Source organism: Varroa jacobsoni, unplaced genomic scaffold, assembly GCF_002532875.2.
Source record: "Varroa jacobsoni isolate VJ856 unplaced genomic scaffold, vjacob_1.0 scaffold_1066, whole genome shotgun sequence".
Classification (NCBI taxonomy): domain Eukaryota; kingdom Metazoa; phylum Arthropoda; class Arachnida; order Mesostigmata; family Varroidae; genus Varroa; species Varroa jacobsoni.
In genome coordinates, this window is record NW_019213968.1 from 466038 (window position 1) to 488523 (window position 22486).

Genomic DNA, 22486 nt, shown 5'->3' on the forward strand with positions numbered 1-22486 from the left:
CTCCTAGTTTCTGTCCCCATTTTAAATTAGCTTAAGGATTTACTTCGCGTACCACATGGTAGACACTGTCAGGTAAATGTCATTTTATCTACAGACATTTTGGACTGCTTTTGGCGCTGTCGGATACAAATTGTCCTTTGTGTAGCTCCACAGAAAAAATTGTAAGAGGCTAAACATCAGCACCATTTAATCTCAGCAAAATGAGCCGGCTTGAAAATATGGTTCCGAGTAGGTTGATTGGTTTGCTCTCGTGTTGGAAGCAAAGGCTTTTTCGCTTAAGGCCTTAATTAGGATCTACAAAAAATATGCGTCATATTACGATAGATTTACCATTGACTATTGTCACCGTTTCATCGTCATGTTATAAGAAAACGGGTCTAATGACATTTTTACACTGCAAACTGCAATGTTCGGCACTTGACCTTTGGGCTCTCTAAACCTGAACGAAAGATGTCATCAGTATTCTGTGCGAGATTTATGAAGTGTCCCCGTAGTGGCAGATAATGAGTTTTAGAAAAATCCAGCTTTGTTTTTCATTGTAGCTTTTTACCGTGGCAAAGCTGCGCTGCTGTATTTATCGCGTGCCAGTCTACTGATTTTAATTCGTCTACAGACTCAGAGAAAAGAGACAAAATTCTGCACTAGCTTTTCAGCCACCCTTTAATACTGAATAGATTAGAGCAAGGCAGTGCCATATGTACATTGTGTTGCTTGTGCTACTTATTTAGTTGTTGTTCTTCTAAGAAGACGCATTATTAAAGAAATTCTTCCAGTCCACAAGTTGTCACGTATAGTAAAAGTCACGTATATTAACGAGTTGCAGCATCATAGACACGGCATGTATTTCACGTACGGCTGTGTGGTGAGAAGGATCATTGCTGGTTCTATTTCACTTGTATAGCCGATATAACTGGTTTTTCCGGAAACATTTCATAACCTCAGAGCGTTTGTGAAGGGAAGGGCAAAACATCACAGTATTTTTCTAAGAAAACGCTTCCCGACTGATACCTTCTTAGTGTTTCCTGGCGCGCGTGTCGCTGCAGCTCCTCAACGATTTTAACACCACGCACTTCTACCCATCGTTGTAGTATGCTCTCAACGCATCTCCTTCATGCATTCTTTACAGTCCGTATCTGATGTCTTCGTATCCTATATAGAGGTGTGCTTCTTGTACAGCACACGTCTCATCTCTTTCGGCGATTAAGCCTTTTTCCTTAGGCTTTAGCCTATTTTTTGCTTCGATGCCGTCGACGCCGACATTGCGGACCTGATGCTGCTACCGGCGCCAACGGTGGCCCTGAGAGTGAACTTTACCCTGGGGCGATCTAGAGCTGCCTTATGCGGCGATTTTACCGGTGGTATTTGCATTCGCAGTCTGATCCTCCCAGCGCTGGCCGGTTTATAGGTTTCGTATTCCAGTCTGTTTCACAAGTTTGGACGGAAGTTGGACTCGTTGCTGTCATCAGCCTGTGAAAGAGTGGGCCTTTAAACGGAGACTGACCATATATAAACCAGCGACTAGTGCCTTTATACCCTAACTGCAAACGAAACAACAACTGTTTATTGTTTGCATTCTTCATTACACCAATAAAAAACTAAATAAATAAATTTCATTCAGTCTGTGTTGAAAACACAGTGTTTTTAGTGAGAAGATATAGCTAGTTTTATCATATGGCTTCGAAACATCAGTGTGCATATAATTAGCTAGGCCATGGGTTTAATAGGTTTAGGCTTGTTCCATATGCACCAGCGTAGTGCTGTAAATCTGCTTCGCACAAAATTATGCTAAGATTTGTTAACCAAGTAAGCAGAACATTTTTCACATCGGAAGGCCTGTGTGATAGAACGTTTTGAATGGATGAATACTGGGGCAAATCTGCATATTGCCCCATACAAAAGACCAACAGACAAAGTTGCTCCATTCACTAAAAAGGCGACTTCAGGCCACGAAAACAATGTTGTCGCTTTACGTAGCCAATATCTAAATTCTACAGCGACCTGCGTCCGGCTGGATGATTCAGAACGTACGTACTAGAGAAAAAAAGTATCGTCCGTGCATCTTATTCATCAAGCATATCTGTATCCTTCAGTTATCGTTACCTATATCCTATTTATGAATCACTTCAGCTGTAACAGTATTACAACCCATCGAGGCGAGCTTGTGGACTACGGTTGCTGGCGGTTCTATATCTATTCGATTTCGATAACAATATTCCTGAGCCATGATGTCAGTCCTGTTACCGATATATTCGTCACATGCAAAATCAAAAATAAGGCAAAATTTTAGAGTGAGACTTACTCTAAGAAAGAAGTAAATGTCAGATGCGTACACCTATGGCAGCTTCGAGTTTGCACCAGTGTCCACTGTCAAACGCCAAGCTCTAGGCTACGGACAAGCTCCGTAGAACGCGCTTCCAAAACTTTACCGGTGTCTAACGAAATGGGTACAGCATCTGATCGAAGTGTTTGAGCCCAGCATGTGACCACTCCGTCTTTTTCGAAAATATAAACTATTGCTTCGAAGGCCCTGGAAGATTTTTGGCTTTTACTTGAGGCACAGCATTCCTTGTAGCCGGCTACTTTCGTTTCCAAAACGGTCTGTCAAAAATAACATACGCATCGCAGCTACAAACGTACCTTGAATAACGTTGCAGCGTGTTCTTATATAAGTGGCTAACGTACTATTGTAGCCCGATAGTTTAATCCATCAGCTGCTCGGCCTTCACCAATCAATTCTTAAATAGGTTTACATTATGAGATGTCGCTCGGTGTCGATCTTTGCTGCAGCACTGGAAAAGATGGTCTCAATGTAATGCAACATTCAACAATATGAGTTCACAATGTGAAGATTCATGTAAGGTCTCAGTTACCTACGCAAAAAGAAGGCCGCTGCTCGAGACAAAGTTTGTAATGAGCACCACAGTAAAACCTTTGTGCAGGCGCCAGTGCAGAACTATTTAATCGATGCTTACGTACAAGTAGACCCGCAGTCCGCTGGAAAGATAACAGTTTATTAGTAATACAAAGGGAACTCCGATCTCATTGCAATCGACGGAGAGAAACTAGAAGAGCGTTTGTTACAAACTTCCTAATTAACCTGCTCCAACACCTCATTTAAATACATACATGCTAGCATGACAAAACAACATGAGTTCCGGAAGACACGTTGCAATAACGGCCTGCAGGACTCTGGTAGTCGATGTTAAGGAGCATTGGCCACGCGATCTAGTCCGCTATAAGCGGTGTTTGTCGATTTCACCACGGCGCTGAAAGATCAGTTTGTGCTTAGAATAGCAGAAATAAGTGTTTCTATCTTCTTGCAGAAACCCTACAAAAAGCAATAGGATTACCATCGACGACTGACTGGTTGAACCCAAGTTGCTTGAAGTTTGAAAGTCTAGCTAAATGCTTACAATAATATGACACAGACTGTTCAGACGTTTTCTGTATTTATTCTGAGCTTGCGACATAATTTTGTCAATCGGTGCACCGGTCATAAGGTGCTGGTATATGAGCATGAGTTCATTAAATCTTATTGATGTTTTTACGCGACGTCTTCCGTCAGTAGAAGACTACGAGATACCCTAAACCCACTAAATAGCTTTGTACTTACTAATTGGCGTTCACGCTGTATTGGAGGTCTAGGCGCGTCTTTTCTTAAAGTGCTGGAATCGCCTTCTTCGAAGGCTTAAGTTTAACCGAGGCTCATCGCCAATTCTCCCACTGGTTTCAGCTGGTTACATGGCTCATTATCTTTTCTTGCCAGGTATACTAACTATAATTTAAACTGCTCGCACTATACATATTTATCCAATAAGGCGTATGCAAATAATATCGATACTAGCTGGCGTGTAACTATTGGACCAGTCAGTTGAATAGATACCTCAAAGGAGGATGCAATTTACTGAAGTGCTAAAACAGGTTAGAATACTACACGTGAAGGGTTTCCGTTTAGAAGTCGGGTTTTAAAATATGTACTGTTTATACTTTTTTTTGATGAACCCACAATATAAGTATTCCAAAGGTTGGCTTACAAAGTAGCAGCGAGTGAGAATAAGGCTTTTGGCATAAAATAGTGTAAACCATATATGTTGCTACAGCAACGATTGCAAAGGTGGAATTTGTTAAATCTATTTTGTGCGAACTAGTATTTTTAGGATAATCAACCATTAAACCAGGACCCTCTTACACAGAAATATATATTCTGAACTATGCCCAGTAAAAAGTACAGTGAACTTAGCTGCTGAAGAAATGAAACCAAACGTTCAAGGTTGTATAGGAGTTGTTTTGGGGGTCATATCCGCAGTTCTTACTATAAGTGCGATATCTGAAGTGCTCATTGCCCAGCAGACTCGGGAACAAATGATCTACGCTTGTTTCGCTAATTAAGCCCTACGGTCCTGCACAACCTACTCGGTCGGCTACCGTTGTAATCCTGTTGGCTTAGCTGTGGACTTCAAATAAAAATTGTGCAAAAGGGCTCAAGAGTAAGTGTATTTAACGTGAAGACGGCAGGGAGCAATCTTCGTATTCATTCCTCGAGCATTATACGCTAACAGCTTTAGGAAATTATCAGTAGCACTTTCTAGCACAACGTTAGTCCGCTCATAACTACAATGGGGTTCTTTTAAAATCTCCCAGTAGCTAAAGGTGCTCCCCAAAGCTTCAAAATGCTCATTAAAAAAAGATGGTTTTGTGCCGAGAAGCTTAAGGAATCTATATGATGCAGAACTGTGCCGTGTGTGGTATGGCACAAACAGTTCGCTTAGGCATTTTTGATCGTTTATTTATTAGAACTTACTTATTAGAAGCAACTAATGCCTACATAGGCATCACGCCACAAAGGGTGGGGGGCAAAAAACTAGTGCCTATACGGTGTCTAAAACCGAGACAAGTATTTTTTTTTGACAACAACGCCAAGATTGTGTTTCTTGCGCTGAAATAATGTTTGCCGCATAGTCGAAAAATACTAATACTAAATATGTATACGAAACACTGGCAACTAAATATGTTATATGGTCATTACCCATACAGATTGTATGCCCATCCATCGAAGCAGAAAGGCTCGGTATTAGGAAAGTTAGCACTCATGCGCTGCGCCGGCTGCTGAACAATTGTGGTCGCTCATTATATATTGTTGACGGTAACCCTTCACATAAACAATCTGAAGTAAAGAAAAACGCAGAAATAGTGGAAGGTTAGACTCAGGTCTCCCCCACAAGAGTTTTCATCAGTGAAAATGAGTCTCTGTGTCAAAGTCGCTTTCCTACAACAGCTGTCGTAGCTGTCATATAGCGTAGCTAAGCGAAGATGGGGTGCAGGACATCCGGCCGTTAAAACCGGACAGAAGTACGCTGATTTAGGAAACTGAAAACATTTCACTTCGACCACAATGAAGAGATTTGGTCCAGTGTAAGGATTAATTCCTCAGAAATCCTGTAAAGCGCATTGAGCCATGTCTGAGGTTCATTCCGTGTGAAATGGGTGAATATTCCACCTACTCTTTACTGACTTCACCTGAACGACAATAATTTTGCAATCTAAATAGCTATCTACTGCCCGTTTTACATTCAGACAATATTCGAATGGCCAGTTAACAATGTCTCCATATTTGAAGTTATAATTCAAATATACAGCAAAGACACAACTGACTTAACACTGGATAGTTAACTAATAAAAAAAAAAAAAAGTAAAAAGTAATAAGTCCAATAAAAGACAGCATTGGGAAAGTATTAAAATGCACAGTATCTCTAAGCATCTAGAATCCATCTAAGGAATCAGTCACGGAAAAAATATCAGTTTATAGGAAAATATAGCTTGAAAAATATATGGTATTTTAAAATAATGCAATTCTCTTTTTTTCATTAAATTCTGAATGCAAAAATCCAGTTTATGCATCGTTGCAGGGACCGTTAAGATTGCAAAAATAGGAACTTGTCGATATTTCGGACTACTATTTTTGCTGAAACATTTCGTTCATCTGCAAACAATATTTGAAGCCAAAAAGTACTAAACCAAAAAATGGCTGCTCTTGACGATACGCAAACCATAATGGCTTAGACAGGAATTAGAAACATAGTAAAATTTTCTTAAGGGACACTGTATACCGTAATACTTATTTTGACAGTCGTTACAACAGTGGCGTGTTTTTTCGTCGTTTTAGATTGAATTACTTCATGTTGGAACTTGCCCTACTACTTATATAAATACTTGCCGGCAATAATCGTTGCTTTTTTAATCTGTATATGTAAACCTATGACTTAGCAGATCAGAATTTGGCATTATTACATGATTCGTTTGACCTACCGTATAGGGTATAGATATTTTTTTCTGAGAGTCCCTGGACGATGCTTTCATATGGTACTTTCGGTATAGAATTGTAGTTTTGTACGTTTGACAGACAGAGGGACAAACGTGGCGTCCATCTAATGGTCCATCTAATAATAAATGGCGTCACAGAAATAGACGTACGTTTACATGAAATCTAACTTTCCTAATATAGCTATTAAAATAGGGCTCTTGCGAGCGTTTTTATTTTTACCAAGAATGAAAAGCTGTTTCCATGTTTTTTGCAACGTACTTCTACACTGCTAGCTGACCACGCTGTAGGTTATCACCGGCGAAGTTTTCAAATAGCTTGCAAATAACAAAGACGACATTTATGTATGATGCTCTCATAGTGAATGTTCACAAATCTAAACAATCATTAAAACAGATTCTGTACGAAGAAAATAACAGTAGATACGTATCTCTATCTATATCTAAAAGCTAAAATATCTAGCAATGGCGTTTTCATTCATATGTTTATATATATGAATGAATATATTTAGTCCATTTATCTATTCATAAGGACCTGACTAAACATGCTCGTTCATTGCACGATCCCGTAAAGTGATTGCTGGAGCTCACTCGAGTCCTTCTTTCCCCATTGAGCGTAACTTTAATTCGGCAAACTAGCCATTTTTAGTTCGCTAACTTTTGCGAACTTCCTAAATCTCATATCGAATTCGAGGGGAGATTTGACGACATCTGAATCATCCAAGTGTTCGAACACCCCTTTTTTGGGGGACAATTCTTTTCCCGTATATGGTGGCACGATGGTAATGTAGTTCCTTTGCTAAATGGTCAACAAAATTTAAGTCATTTCGGCATATATGATTCATGTTTATGAGTATCAATCGAGACGGGAAAGCTAAACGATAACGCTTATGTGATTCGAGAGCGGGATTACAAAGGTAGCTGGGCTGGGTTAAGCAACGTCTCAGGCTGACGCGGCCGACGGTTAACTTCACGTGTAAAAGTTGTGCGGCCTTATATTAGGAATCTCGAATCGAGCGTCATTGTTCCTCGCAATACATGTGATACAGTAATTTATTGACTGCAATCAAGTCGAAAGGTTATTGTAATATTCTAATAAAATTGCCAAATGTTAAAATCACTGCACCGGACTGCATTGGTTCCAGGCATGGTATTAACAAGGAAATTCTACTAAGATCATATAACTGGGCCTTTCTAAAAACATAAACCTGCAACAGCCCAATAGAATTGAACACATTATTTCATCTGTATTCAATACTATGAAAACAGATCTTAGATGATAACTGCAGCGTGGCCGCAGGACTGCTGAGTTTCTTCAGTAAAGGAACGGAACATGTGAAGCAATAATGGTATGCACTGCTAATAGGTTGGCTGAATTAGGAAATTAACAATAATTCCGTGGATGGTATAGCTGCAACAGGGTTGGTACCGCAAAGGTATGACTGAAAAAAATGTAGGTCTGCAATCGGGTTAGAATCTGTATTGTAACGCAAATCAAGACCTTTCTTTCTGTCTGCCTTATTCGGATTTTGCTGGGAATCGTCTTACTTTTTTCTTATGCAAAAGCTGTTGGAGCTGATGGAAACTAGATTTTGCTTCCTCTAACACAACGGTAGTCGAAAACATATTTAAGGCTTACCTCTGGTTACCAGTCAATGGGTGAAAAATGTACATGTCGTTATACCTAAAACAAATATTTCGGCGTGAAACTGATGAACAGCCGGCTGTAACGGATTTATTAAACGAATTTCTAATACATCTCAGTCGGGAAGCTGAAACGGTTGATATGGCAAAGGACTATGACAACAAAATATTTTTTGAGATATGTTCGGAGAGAAATGTATAAATATAGAAAAGACAAGTATTTTTCTTAACGTTAATTAGTACATACCGACAGGCTACAAAACAGTGCAGTATATCTTTCTGGCTATTTTAGTTTTCAGAATGAAGGTGTCGTTTAAAAGGTGGAGCATACAATAACGTAGATACATACGAGGGGTGCTTTTTCTACCAGTCGATAGATCTCGACGAGTTAAGTAAAAACGCTATACGTATTCCAGTACATAAAGAGAGTATTTCTGCGTGAAAACGGCGAAAAATTTGATAAATAGTATTGGTTAAAGAGTAAAATGAAAACGAGTTTCAACAGGATTCTAGGTGTTATGTTTTAACATTCTAGGGGCTATGTTTTAATTTAAAAAATTAGATCACGAATGATGTGAATCAAATCCGTTTACATTGGAACAGGCTGATAGCATTACTGCCCAAGGAAAACAGCGATGGGATAACAGTTGGTCTATACCATAGTTACCATACTAATTGAACCAATCAAGCCAAGATAAGCCTTGGGAGAAGCCAACTGAAAGTTCTGGGAACCAGTTTTTCAATTTAAAACGACTCCCAAAAGATGGGCAGATTGGGCTGAACTTTTTTATGAATCGCTAAAGCATCACTCTAGGAAAATCTGCGTGGAAGGAAGGAAGGACCGACTGGATAGTAGTTTTTTCCTAGAGAAAATCTCTTTTTATCCGATAGAGCGTAACGGTAATTTGCGCAAATGGACTGCTTTTTGCGATATTTTTTTTTATAATGTCCTCAATTTTCTCTCTACATAAAAGATGCAATGAATTGAATCTCACGAGAAATTTTCTTTTTTTTTTTTTTTTTTTTACATTTCATTTCTTCCCTTCTGCAGTAAGGTGTAGATTTACCTTTCTATACGCTATCGAAAGAAACAGCCGAACGGTTATTCTGCCCTTTTCGTCTTAGAAATTTTGACGCAACCGGTTCTATTCGTAGTCGTTGAGCGCCTGCAAAAAGGTTGAACTTACTGCGAAACTCAAACAAGACTGCTACTGCCAAAAAGTAGTCTTAAGCCATGTGAAAAGGCTGGCTTCAGGGCTAAATGTTTGAGTGGCATACGAATTGACGCAACATCGTTTACTTGATCGTGTTTGCATCTGTGAAGTGCCACGAAATCATGGTCAAGGTTAGGAAAAACTTCAAAGAAGTAACACTACGTATTTGCTAGGCCGAGAAAGGAATCATATACGATGAGCTGGTGAAACGACTGACTTGCACTTCTCCTGTAAATAGCTAAAAAAAAATTAGAAAAAGCCATGGAATAGGTCGACTGAACAGGAGGTACGTCGTTATTCAGTACGAAATACCAGATTTTTATCAGATAGTCACTTATTATTAGTAGGCAGATAATTACTAGGTAAAAATATACCGTACTTGGATAGGAGATCTGCAGCCTAGCTCAGATCTTACGTCATCAAACTTTCATCTATTTCGGTGTCTGCAGAACTTCCTTAACTGTGTCAATTTAGCTTGGATGGAATAATACAAGAATTACGTACTAGAAGCCATAGAAGTTCTACAGTGATAAATATAACAGGATGTTGTCGATCAAAAAGGTGTATATTAGGTAGTGTTATTGTACGATATAAAAAAAAGTTGCTTCACTCGTGATTTTTGATCAACAAGTGGTCCTTGTAAGTACAAATTTTAAAATATATTCTAGTAAAAACAGTGATGTATAAAACCATTGCTTTTTGGGAGCCGTATGTCATGAAACACGGGCCAATGGCATGCAAAAACTATTTTAATTGATCTGCCTCTGTGAATAGCTAAGAAGCAAAATAATAAATAAATAAATAAGAAGCAAAGTATGCTACCATTCAAGTGCACGACACAAACCATTATTTTGGGTTTAGAGCGAATAATCTTCATAGTAAATGGGCCAGTCCTCTTAAGGCCATCGTACGGAAGAAAAGAATGGATACGACACGGCTGAATTTCTATCTAATTAACGTACACTAGAGAATACCTTTTTCTGTGGCACACGTCTCCTTTTGTACAAATAATCTGTGCGATCGATTAAGAACCAACTGTTTCTTCGATCTGCCATTTAGTTAATTTTTCTGTAGCCTAGCAGTGTCTCCATCTACCAAAATCGCATTAAACGTACTAGGAAAATCGAGAGTAAATATCTCGACGAATTGTGCGAGAAGGCCTCACAACGACAAACAACCGCTGGACCATCGTAGACACAATGGCAAAAAATTACAAGCATAGAAACTTGCTAGAAAGTTATTTTTGTTAGAGGAGACATAAACGTAAAGTGTATTGTGCCTGAAGGCTAGATGTAGCGGTTCGAGTGATAGGGCCAAAATAGATTTAGCGAAATACAAATTCGACAGTGCGTTGAACACCGACGAGACTCACTGGACGAGAGCAGCTGGTTAACACACAGGTGCTTCTGACGGAAGAGCAACTAATGCTATAACGCATATATAATATACAGTAAAAAAAAGTACATAACAAATGAGCCATCTTTGCGAAGAGCTATAGAGTTTGACGAAGACTCTAACAAAAAAAAAAGATAATCGTTGTATTAGAAGGTGGAAGGCATCGGTCACAATCGAATGAACACTTTTGATTAGACAGCTGCGTCCGATTGCTAACGCCAGTTGACCATCACTGACTGTCATTCTATCCGTCGGCCGCTACATCAAATCTACAACGTTTGAGAAAGATGCACTGATCGAAAGCATATCTTATGAGGCCTCAACTGGTGAGTATGCGGTACGATTGGCGTCTGTGAAAACCTTACACCTCAAAAATGTGTCCTAGCCTATCGGCAAAAGCGCTATATAAATACCTTGAAAGGCTAGGACAATGTGAATTCCATCGTAATCAAGAAAACAACAGTTCACAGCAGTAACAGCAAATTCTATGTAGAGGTCTTGGATATAAGTTACGACAATTTGATCAACGGTAACCTATGAAAGAGCAATACTTGAAGTAACGCACTGTCGTCGAGTCTTACGTGAAAGTCCAGTCTCAGAATCTTTTCCCGTAGCTAACGACAGGTCATAGACAGTCCACTAAAATGTAGAACTCCCTTAAAGAGAGTGGACATTGCTCTTACTACGTGACTCTCCAGTTAACTGCAGCCGAGTTAAGCTGCAATGCTTAAATTTCAATATTCGGCAAGGTCAGAGCATCGCGTGGTGAAGCTATTATGCTTGTAAGAAATGAAATATGTTTGTTTTTCATTTTGTCTACAAACACAATCTCGTGGGAACAATAATATTGTTATTTCGAATGATTTAAACTTGTTGTTGCGCGTTACACGCTATGCGTTCTAAAAGTAAATGTGGAGGAGCCCAACAAAACAGGATTTTTCGGCTTCTGTGTCGATCATGCAATGGTGCAGTTTGTTACTGACCCTACCGGACATGCTACAAATACGACGTTTCTCCTTGACATTGCTCTGTGCAGCGACGACTCTATGTTAGACATTGAGCCGCGTACAGACGGGGATGAAGCGCCGATCTGTAACTACTAAAAATTCGGTCCGGCAACATGTCTGAGGGTTCCGACTTTAGGTTGACGCTTTCAAGACGCTTTTCCACTTCAGTGTCAATGAATGATTGGTAAATTCAAAGTTTTCTTGGCGACCGTACCTTCTATGATAGAGTCAATAGGAAATGCCCAGATGCCGCCAGAACTGTCTCGTGTTGTCCTTAAGGTGTAATCGTAACATCTCGTATATATTTTGTATATAAACTCAGTTATATACATATTATCGCCATCGGTTTATGCACATAATGATCCAAAATATGTACGAGTTAATAAAGACGATAAGGTTTGCTGCTGTAAGGTACCTTGGTTGTTTTTTAGAAGTTTCCGGAGTGGACCTAGAGAAATTAAATTAGAACTATTCGAATACGGAAGTTACAGTCATGTATATTCCATTGGCGGACTTAACCTATAGGCAGTAGGAACCATTCGCCATTTTAGGACTCTCACGACAATTGACTTAAAATACGTGTGAAAGGTATATGCCCATCACGCCGCTATAACTAGATCTTATGCTTATTTGGCTTGGAATACTCACCTCTGAATCTTCGGCTACGCAAGATATCTGTTAGGCCGCTCATGATAAGCGCAGCACTCACCGGTAAAAAAAAATGCACTGAGAAACGCACCGCAACATTTGCTACTCTTAAATGTTAATATAAAGAAAAAGAGCTAGAAAGCACCCATTTTTGATGGATTCGCCGTCACTGAAAAAGTGACGCTCGAACGTATTCATGGGCAGCTCGAAAACGGTCGTGTCCGATACGATCGAGATGAATACCAAATCTTGCAAAATTTTGCTAGAAGTTATAGTTCAAAACCGGAGTGTAGATGTCCATTCCCATAGAGAGTCTCATAGAGAAGCAATTAAAAATGTATTTGTTTTTATGTATGCGTGTACCACAGTGACAAAACCCTTACTTAAAGTCTGTAATTATTATAAAGGTATTAACTCGATTTCAAACGAGGGTCGAAAGATACACTCTTAAAAGTCGTAAATTGAGCAACGCTTATTTTCTGGCGCTAGCAAGGATTTTCACAACGACGGGTCGATCTTCTTTCTGCAGGGCCTTCTACCCAAAACGTAGCTACATTGTTGATTTTGTTAGTCCTTAACAGTGCTATAGAACGTAAACCAAACAGAATGTATCATTATTTTCGGCATATATATATATTAATAAACCAAATAGAGCCACCTATTAATCGGCACAGCTTCTTGAGTCTATCGGAGACTGTCCAACGCCCAAATGAAATATCTGCATGCTATAAAAACTGTTTTCTTCTACTTTATAATGATAATAACACATGTGACAATATTGTCGCTAAGAGCGTATTTTTAAATATAAACACAGGCAGTTAGTGCGCGATTCTCACTGCAACTGGGTTTGGCATGTTTCGAATGCACTTGGGCATCATTTCCGTCACATCTCGGCCCTGGGAGCACGCTTGGAGCTTCGCTTCACAGCTTTTCTTGTGAGATGTTCGTGGCTATCTGTCCGGGTCCGACTCGTTCTTTAACAACAATAATATTACATATTTTCGACCGGATTCAAGTCAGACGAATTCCCAAGCTATGGCGTAATTAAGCATTACATCACAAAATCTCGAAATGCGATTCATCTGAAAAACGGACCCCGTTCCAGTCTTTAATTGCCCTTAAGTTTTTTAACCCATTCAAAACGCACATATCGGTGCAGAGAGCTTCACAGAGGATTCAGCTAAAATTACTCATTTTCATTCATATGATGTCAAAGGGTACTTATGAAACGATGACATATAGAGCGACTCAACGAGAGGGAAATTGTTATGAATTGGTACTCATGATCCTTTCTGTCTCATCTTTTAGGCTACAGTTTCGATTACACGCTCCAATATGTAGACCTAGTTACCATAGCATTTTTGCAACAACTTCATTTTCTATGAATATGGCTATTAAAGCCCGCTGCTTCCCTATTAAATTTTTTTTTCCACATTTCCATTATATATCCGCTCGTAAAGTACCAAAACCACTTCAAAGTAAGTTGTCGATACAATAACCTCGACGCCATCGAATAGATGAGAGTGGCCATAATTACTGTACTGCACCTCGAATCATCGATGTCACTTCACGAAGAAGATGACATCGGCCACCTAACCATGTGCTTAGTATATACATATTGTAATAAATAGCCATTGCTATACGCGTGTCAGTAACTACCTTCCCCTTTACACCAAATGCTCCTCTAGCGACAGTTCCATGACTTGCTACCCGGGATTAAAACAGGACAAAGGACTGAGCAAATATTTAGTGCGAGTGGGGGAATATCTTTTATCATACTCGACAGTGTGTCAAAAATCCTAGCTGGTCCTATTTGATTAGTTAATGGCTGTCCATTAAGAGTTCTAGTACGAAATCGTTACTGAGATCGTTAACTCGTCCTCGGATCTTTTTTAAGCTTTTTTCATTATTGATAGAATTATTCGCTATAACCTTTTGCCATTGAATGGTACCTTATTTATTCTTTTCCTGTGACAACAAAAGAGTAAATCATACGAGTCTTACGAGCTCAAACCACTAATACGACCATGTACGATCATTAGAAAAAGCAAATTTTTCGGCGAAGAGAAGCAAGCGTCTCCATGTCAACATTCTTCTCTCAGGAACCATTTTTTACTTAATTAATTTGATTGATGTGAGCAAGTATGATTTCCTGACTCTCCATGGCCTACCGCAGCGCGCACGCTGGAAGCCCGAGTGAGCGACCTTAGATACCAGAGAATGCAGGCCCATCTCGAGAATAACGGAAAAATGGTGCGAAACCTCGCGTTCGTTTGACTAAAATTCAAGGACCCAATATGTAGAGAAGACTTAACTGGCTTTTTCGCTGCAGGTGAGCATGTTTGAGTCAGCTACTTGCCGTCATAGTAACTTGTGTAAGGAATTCGGCGAAAAACTGAAGTCATGCGGGAGCTGTTGTGACGTGTGCACACGGCCAAAAGAAGTTGATAAAAAATTGTCCACTTTCCGCAGCCAGGAATTAAGGACGGCAGTATACAAGTTCTCGGAGAGCGACTACGATGATGTGTACGAAGGCGGCCGCAGATACATGAGCGAGTAAGTGCTACCACGTTTACCATCGGATCAATTTTTTTTTTTTAACTCATTATGATTTTCTGAAACCAAGACGAACTTGTCTTAGGGGGGATCTCTTAAATTCCTGACATAACTTATCACTGATAACCTTTTCATACTACCGGATGCGAAGCTCACTTGTCCTTCAGTAATGATGTGTTGGAGTCCAGTAATGCAATTGCTATTCTCATTTTCCTCGTTGAAATATATAAATAGAATATTAATAATATATGGTGATAATATAGATCGAATATTTACTAAGAACACGTAGGAACAAGACAGCGCTCGGCTACTCTCTGAGAAAAAGACAAAGCCAAAGATGAGCTTCACACATCTGAAACTTGCGTACCACAGTGTGAACAGAATTCTGTCTAGTTATTTCTGCGTTACACACAAGAGAGCACCTGTGATGAGCAATCGGGGCGCCAACTATCTTTCTGAACAGTCCGTAATATTTATTAGTAATTGAAAAGCCTAACTGTTAAGATGGTGGAAAATAGAAAACCAGTGGACTCACGGGACAGGATTCTACCAGTAGGGCTCAAATCCCACACTTATCCGCTTACCTTAAATATACATTGCTCTGGTGAGCCTGATCGTACGCAAACAGCATTATTCAAACTCTTTGAAGCAAACAGACGAAAGAGGCTGCTTCTATACCTCATCGCCAAGACAAGTATCACAGACTTACATTGGCTCATAGTCTTCGTCAGCTTTCGTGCTGTCATAGGATCTACCTGTCTATTTTAAGCTATAGGTTTCACAATTGATTAAGGTTTACAACGAACTATAGAACAACACAAGCATGATTTAGCTTTTTAAGAGGATATCTATCCATTTTCTTAGACCGTTTAAAACTCTTAAAAATTTTCTCTCGTGAAAGTTAGAAGTAAACTAATATTTTCTTTAGGAAGCTAGAATCGATTTTATTTGCTTTTGTTATTTATGAATGGCTCTACCAGATCGAGGTCCTTATTTGTTTTGAGGAGAGCGTCCTTTTCGATTGCTTAGGAATTTGGCTGAGGCATATCCCTAATGCCTATCAAGTATGATTAATACGCACCAGATTTGGCTGCAAGCAAGCGTACCGTAAAACCGGCATTTTTAAAATACGACATGAATTTGTCTTCAGTTCTCAAACGTAGCGTATTCCGCAAAAGGATTTTAGGTATTTGAGGAAGTTATTGGTAATCTCCGCGACCGGATTGTTCGCGTGACAAAAAACAGGGCTGCACCATTATCTAGGAGAAGAGTGAGTACGAGCCAGTAAATTGTATTAACCTTCAAATAGAAAGTGGGAAATTGTACCGGAAGACTAATATAGTAGTCAATGTACAGAGGCACACATTCAGATATACTCTAGTGAGTGATAAACAATGAATATCACTCAGATCAGATCATGTATCGTTGACTATGCTTCAACTCCGCTTTCATGTACGACGACGAAAACAAAAAAAAAAAAGAGAGAGGAACAAGTTCAAATTGGATCGGAAGTTACAAGTTGAGCAAGACAATCCGATTCGATCTCGCTCGTGACCTATCCCTTTATGCAAGCGGAATATTTAAGCTTAATTTTATAGACAAACTACGCTATATATATATACGGCTATAAAATGTGCCTGTAGTTAACGTGGCGGATTGCTGGGTTAAGTGCAACAATATACGGGCAGAATCGTAACGTTTCTTCAAGTAGGTATTATTGATCATAGTCCAGTACGCTTCAAACCATAAGGTATGAATTAGTGCTGCTATAAGCTCCGAAGCGTTTCGCAAATCCATCTTGTCAATATAGTTATCAATTTTGCTAACATTGCTCATCGTGGGCATTATTTACTCAAACTAAATTTCTATTCGCAAGACATCCTACCCAATCGAGTTAAGCTTTATTACCCAATAAAGGTTGTGATAAGTAGAACTATAATTCTAAATTGCATCATTATCAACTTTTGATTTAGGACAAAGCTATTGAACTATAAACGTTCACGACAGACAGGCTTATATTTGAATCCCCGCCTGGTATTGTAACATACCCCAACAAAATTGTTTCCACCTGTTGGATTCGATCAACTGTGCGACGCGAATCTTGGCAAAACTTTCACAGAAGCCCGATTACTACGCACGTTTTTTTTTTTTTTTTTAAATTTAATTTTATTTATCATATATGCACACTCGATACCATAGTAGTGTTTCTTGCCTAATTTCTAAACATTAAAAGAAAGATTGTTAGTTACACGTCAATAATTGTATCTTCTATAATTTCGATAACTAAATTATAGACAGGATTAGAAACAGTTGCTCGTGCGCATGAGTAACGGATTATATCAGTGTGGGCTCTCGCACCGAAGACCATTTGTGGTCTTTTAAAGATATCATGTATTTCGTACAATATCAATATGTTTGCAGCGTAGCTGCATGGCATCCGCGCATGCAGAACTCTGTGGTTTTAATCAGGGTCGACGCTTACCCTCACCTCATGCATAACCTATCATCAGGCGTCATGCATAGATAGCCCGTTCGTCCTCGAAAAATTAAAATAGCGTTATTACGGGAGAGATCAATATCAATATTTTCTTGTAAATAAGAAATGCAAATTTTTATTTCGCAGGTTCGGAGGTGATGGTAGGGGCGGAGGCGATGAGGGTGTGAGGGAGCGGATGGAAAAAGAGGCCAAAAGAGAGCTTGAGCAAACCATCCTGAAGCAATTTCAGTTACGAAGAGGGGTAAAACAGGACAATGAAGCATTGCGGTATGACAAACACGGCAAGCAAAAGCAAGAGCGAGAAAGGGAAATTCCACATAATAGCGTGGTAAGTAGCTGTCATGTTTGATCGCTTCTAAATATGAGTCTTCTGTTTTATCAGTCGTGATATTCGGAACCAGTTTCAGTTACTGATTAGGGCATAAGTGGTATAATGTACAATTAGGTCTGTCTTACTCGCAGTAAACCTTAAGGTCAACCAATAAAATCGTTATATTGCTTGTGTTATTTAAGGCAATAATCTCGAGTTGAAATCGAGAATTTCTTTTGCAGAGGTGCAAAGCATAAAAGAGACTTTTTTTTTATAAAAGACGGGTGATATTTGTAAGCAGTGGCTAGTTATTGAAATATATACAGTTTTAATAAACCTTTATATCTAATAAAACTTGCCTTTCACGACGTTTCGTTTATGTTTCGTTAAATGTTAGTAAACTTGCATGATTCGTCAACGAGAGCAAAATCTTCCAAAAACTTTCCTTGTTGGAAAAATATGAGGGTTGGTCGTAATTAGAATAGCTGACTTTACAAGGGTGTTATTAAGGTCGATATAAAGACATGATTACATATACATAGTCTATATTACATCTTGAACAAATACTTTCTTTGGCATAATGTTAATAATTTTATTTTGTGTTCAGTTATTCTTCTGTAGGCTACAGTGACAATCTTTAGCGTTCTCCTTGTAGTATATTTCTTCGTATGGTGGTGCTTTTTATATGTTATGCCTTAATGCTTAAGTAAATTTTTTCTCACATTGGATTGTTTTTTACGATGCAAAAACAATTTGGGAAACTTCTACAACAAGTGGAAGTGCAAATGCTGAAAGTGCGGCTGATGAGTTTTATGTTTATTTCATAAACGTACGTTGCTGCAGTTGTTGTAAACTCCAACTGAGATTGGTATTTGTTGAAACAGAAACTTTGTTTATGGAATGAAAGCCTAAATTGAGCCTAAAAAATGCATGCCATAGATCAACGTTAGACGGAAGCTCCGCATAACTTATGGGCGATGCTACTGTGTATGATATTACCGTAAGGAATAAAGATTATGGTAGAGAGACGAGGCTCGTCTTTTGCATGAGTACGGACAGTGGCTATTGTCCTCTTCGCACTAGTCGAACCCCCCACCGATATTATGAATTTATTTGATTACCGGCGGGTGAGCATTTACCTCATTGTGATTTAGCGCATACTAAAAGGGTGGAGGCAGTACAGCAGAGCAAAGCACCCGTAATTAAAACAAAAAAAAAAAAACGATTGTAAAGGCGAAACAACATTTCGACGCGCGCATCGGAGACTATAGATGGCGAAAACTGCAATTACCTAGATTATACACAATAGGTTTAAGCTTTGCATTATCAAAAGCAGACGAAATCTGTACCTTATACGTTAAGCAAAGGAACTTCTCAGCTTTCCTAATAAATAAACAGTAGGTCGTATTTGATTATTGACGAACAAATGAGTATCAATCGCGGATGTATCTGTCGTAAGAAATGGTGCATCTGTTCATATGAACGATCGACTGTATGGCTGCTCCATGTCCGAGATCTATTATATGTAGAGTCTCGTTTTTGATAGCGCAGATATTTGTTAACATTTTGTTTGATTTTTCCAAAGAAAAATCTAGAGTCTATAGAGCTGGACCATATACTTTTTAAGTGATCTTGACAAACGTTTATAGTAATTTCATTGTGCAGTGAATTGTAACATGTAATGAAATTTACCTTTGAAAACTCCAGAAGAAAAAAATTACTGCCGAGAAGGTAAGCTGCTAACATTGGCCTATTTTCAGGCATTTTAAACGTGTGGAGTTCTGTCAGTAGTTAGTAGTTTGCTCATGGACTCTCTATATCTCACCCAGCACCAAAACGGAGTCAATGACAGGTTACGCCACAGAATTGCCGCCGGCCGCGAAAAATGCCCATCGATATAAAGTCGAAAAATGAATGTTTAACTTTAGCTGGGCCAAATCTCTATCTATCTATCTATCTATCTATATCTTCCAGTTATACCAAAGAAAATATAATTTGCATTTGGACTGGAAAGGTATTCTACATAAGACAATATTAAGCAAAAGAAGATAGTTAATAAAGATTTGCATATGGCCTTTGAAAAAAGCTATCCAAAAGAAGAGATCCGATAGACGAAAAGAAGTCGTCCATCTACATGACAATGCCGGGGCGCACATGGCAAATATTGTGAAAGGTGCCCAGAAGAAGGGAACTTCTTTCACACTTACCGTACACTACCGTATTCCGTGGGCCTCAGACTTACCGATTATCACCGTTCCCTAACACTAACACATTAATGAGTAGCCGTACACTTGACAATGAAGAGAGTAGCAAAGGCTGACAAAACTAGCTCTACAATATTAAACCCGAACGCTTCTTGCGTTAATTAATAATAACTAAGAAATTCAACTGAAATAAGTGGAAAATGACGGCAGATACATAACAAATTAATTTGTAGTTCCAGTGCATTTTCTAGACGAAAAATGGCTATTACCTGTATATTCTAAGCTAATGAAGTTTTGTCGTAGTTATCGCTGGGCATTAAGTTTGCTCGAAGTTGAGCTTTGTGTGATAGAATGTGGAAAGGCAAATCACGAATTCTCAATATATATCTGAAGACTTGTAACAACGACTTTTATAATTGGTCTCAGCAAAACAAAGACTATACAAAATCGACTCTCTTTTTTTTTTTTTTTAATATCTACGGCTGTCGCTGTTTGTTTTTACCTCTAGTACTTAGGCCGTTGGCTATTGTATTGCCAGACTTGTGTGGGTTTTTCCCCAATAAACATGTAAAAGCGGCCTACTAATAACATGCAATAGAAATCATTTACCAATGCTGAACACCGAATTAACAATGGCCGCAGGTTGACGGTCACCGTGGTAACGATGATCCTGTCGACTTTGTTTAAATCTAGAGAATATTGTTGGAGAAAAGATGGAATTTCGGAACAAAAATTTTTGCCAGTTATAGTAAACGGAATTCATAAGTGGTGCACCCCTAATAAAAAGATACTTTGAGATTTACCGTTGGCCACCACCCAGATGGGTTGTAACAACGACCTTTATCCTGTTAATAGTGGCACCTATGCATAGAATTTTTTTTGTCCGAAAAGCAAATGTGTATCAGACAAAACTGATCGGACCTATCTAGTAGGTTGTTCGGAAAGTAACAGCGGCTGGTTGCCCGTTTGTCAATGGTCAAAGGTTATATATACCGTCGGAAAGCTCTTTTCTCACTCTATAGGGCATGCTATTGTCGTCTTGTTCGGTCAGAGCATACTAAAACGGACGGCCAGACAGAGTGTAGACCTATTACTCTTCGTCCACTGAAATCAAAAGACTGTACAAACAACCCTAGATAGGTACATCCTGTGCGACAGACTATTGGTGAACTGAGATTGGTGCATAAAGATAACTCGCTGCAGGGCATTTTCGACCTAAAGGACATACTTCATTGAGCCCCTCAAGCCCGATGACGACTGCCTCACGTCATTTTTGAAGGATCATAATTGATAAATAAGTCTATATATCTCTGCATATTACCAGATTTCCTAAGTTACTGTCGAAGTTATTTGACGCTGGCAAAAAATGACGATGAGGGAAGAAATTTACGTATTTTTCTGCACGACGTACCTTGGAAATGAAGCTCAAGGCAAAGTTTTATGATCCCGCCAAAACGATAGGAATGACGCACATTTTTCACTGGCTATCCATTAATAATAGAAAATTTGAAAAACAGCAATAAACAAAAACCTTGCTGACTTTGCAGAAAACTTATTATTTGTGGAGGGACGCTTAGAACACTTCAAATTTGTGTATCTGAGGGCTATCACTATACCTTGAAAAATTAAAGCAAATCAGCTTCTTCTTCGACTAATCGCGATTTGACACTTGCATGCTTCCTAAGCAACCGCGTACGAAAAGATTACGCTGTCTGTCTACTATGACTGTACTAATATGATCTGCGTGAAAAAATCGCCGGAACCATGAAAGGCAAGATCAATTTCACTTAACCTAACAGAACATAGAACTAAGAACCAAAAAACGGAGAGCCGCCTATCAATAATTGTTTTCGTACTAATATTGTACACTTTTTAATAGTACTCGACGTTGGCCAACATGTTCTATCTATCTGTCTCACTCACCTGAACCTGCTCTTTCAAGTCCGCTTTACCTCTTGCTAAATCTGTCCTTAATAACTCGATCCTTTAGATAGCCTAAGGATATATATAGGTCTATATATCTTTTTTTTGGAGATTTATGGGGAAATGGTGCCATGAAGTTCTTCAAACATCTTGCATCAAAAAGTAACCAAACATAATAGACAATATTTAGAAACTGTTAAAGCATGAAGTCATGCTTCGTCAACAATATGCGGTAACTCGATAATTTGCTTGATGTTTATCAATTAAATAAAAATGTTCTGGTCGAGAAAAATTTTCTAAGGAAAGAGCGTCACTTTTGTGTTGTGTGCCCTCTGCAAAAACTGATGTAAGTATTGCGCTATTTTTTTTTCGGCGGTAAGATTCTTGAACCTAGGTGCTGTGCAATACCAGAGGTGTCAATCGAGGCTCGTCAGTCATACGCGGTTAAACTCCGCCAGGATTTATGGTCTAATTACACCACGTATATCAAGGTGAGCATAATCCATATCTTGTAGAACCTTACGTAGGCACTTACACAATACAAATGAAGCAACCACTGTGATTGAGCTCTCCACTTTCAACGATTGTGGATAAACTTCAATGATAACGCATAGCGTCAATCTTCAGAGTGTATACATATATCCCATTGAATACGGCGTATGAACACATTGTTTCATCAAGTATCCATTACCTGTTTTCGGGAGGCAAACATTGCATGTAAACAAGTCATTGTTTAGCTTTTGCCCTTGTTGCTTTGCTTGTGATCTTTG

The 22486-nt window shown here is 39.0% G+C and overlaps 1 protein-coding gene across 1 annotated transcript in view; it reads left to right on the top strand.

The window, feature by feature from the left end:
- The window catches only part of LOC111266250 (ATP-dependent DNA helicase Q5), a 68563-nt gene that overhangs the window by 30310 nt on the left and 15767 nt on the right, over positions 1–22486 (top strand). Inside the window, exons 10-12 of the mRNA XM_022843575.2 lie at positions 14559–14782; positions 17406–17607; positions 22097–22207. Coding sequence (XP_022699310.1) covers positions 14559–14782; positions 17406–17607; positions 22097–22207 — 537 coding nt within the window. The remainder of the gene's footprint in view (positions 1–14558; positions 14783–17405; positions 17608–22096; positions 22208–22486) is intronic.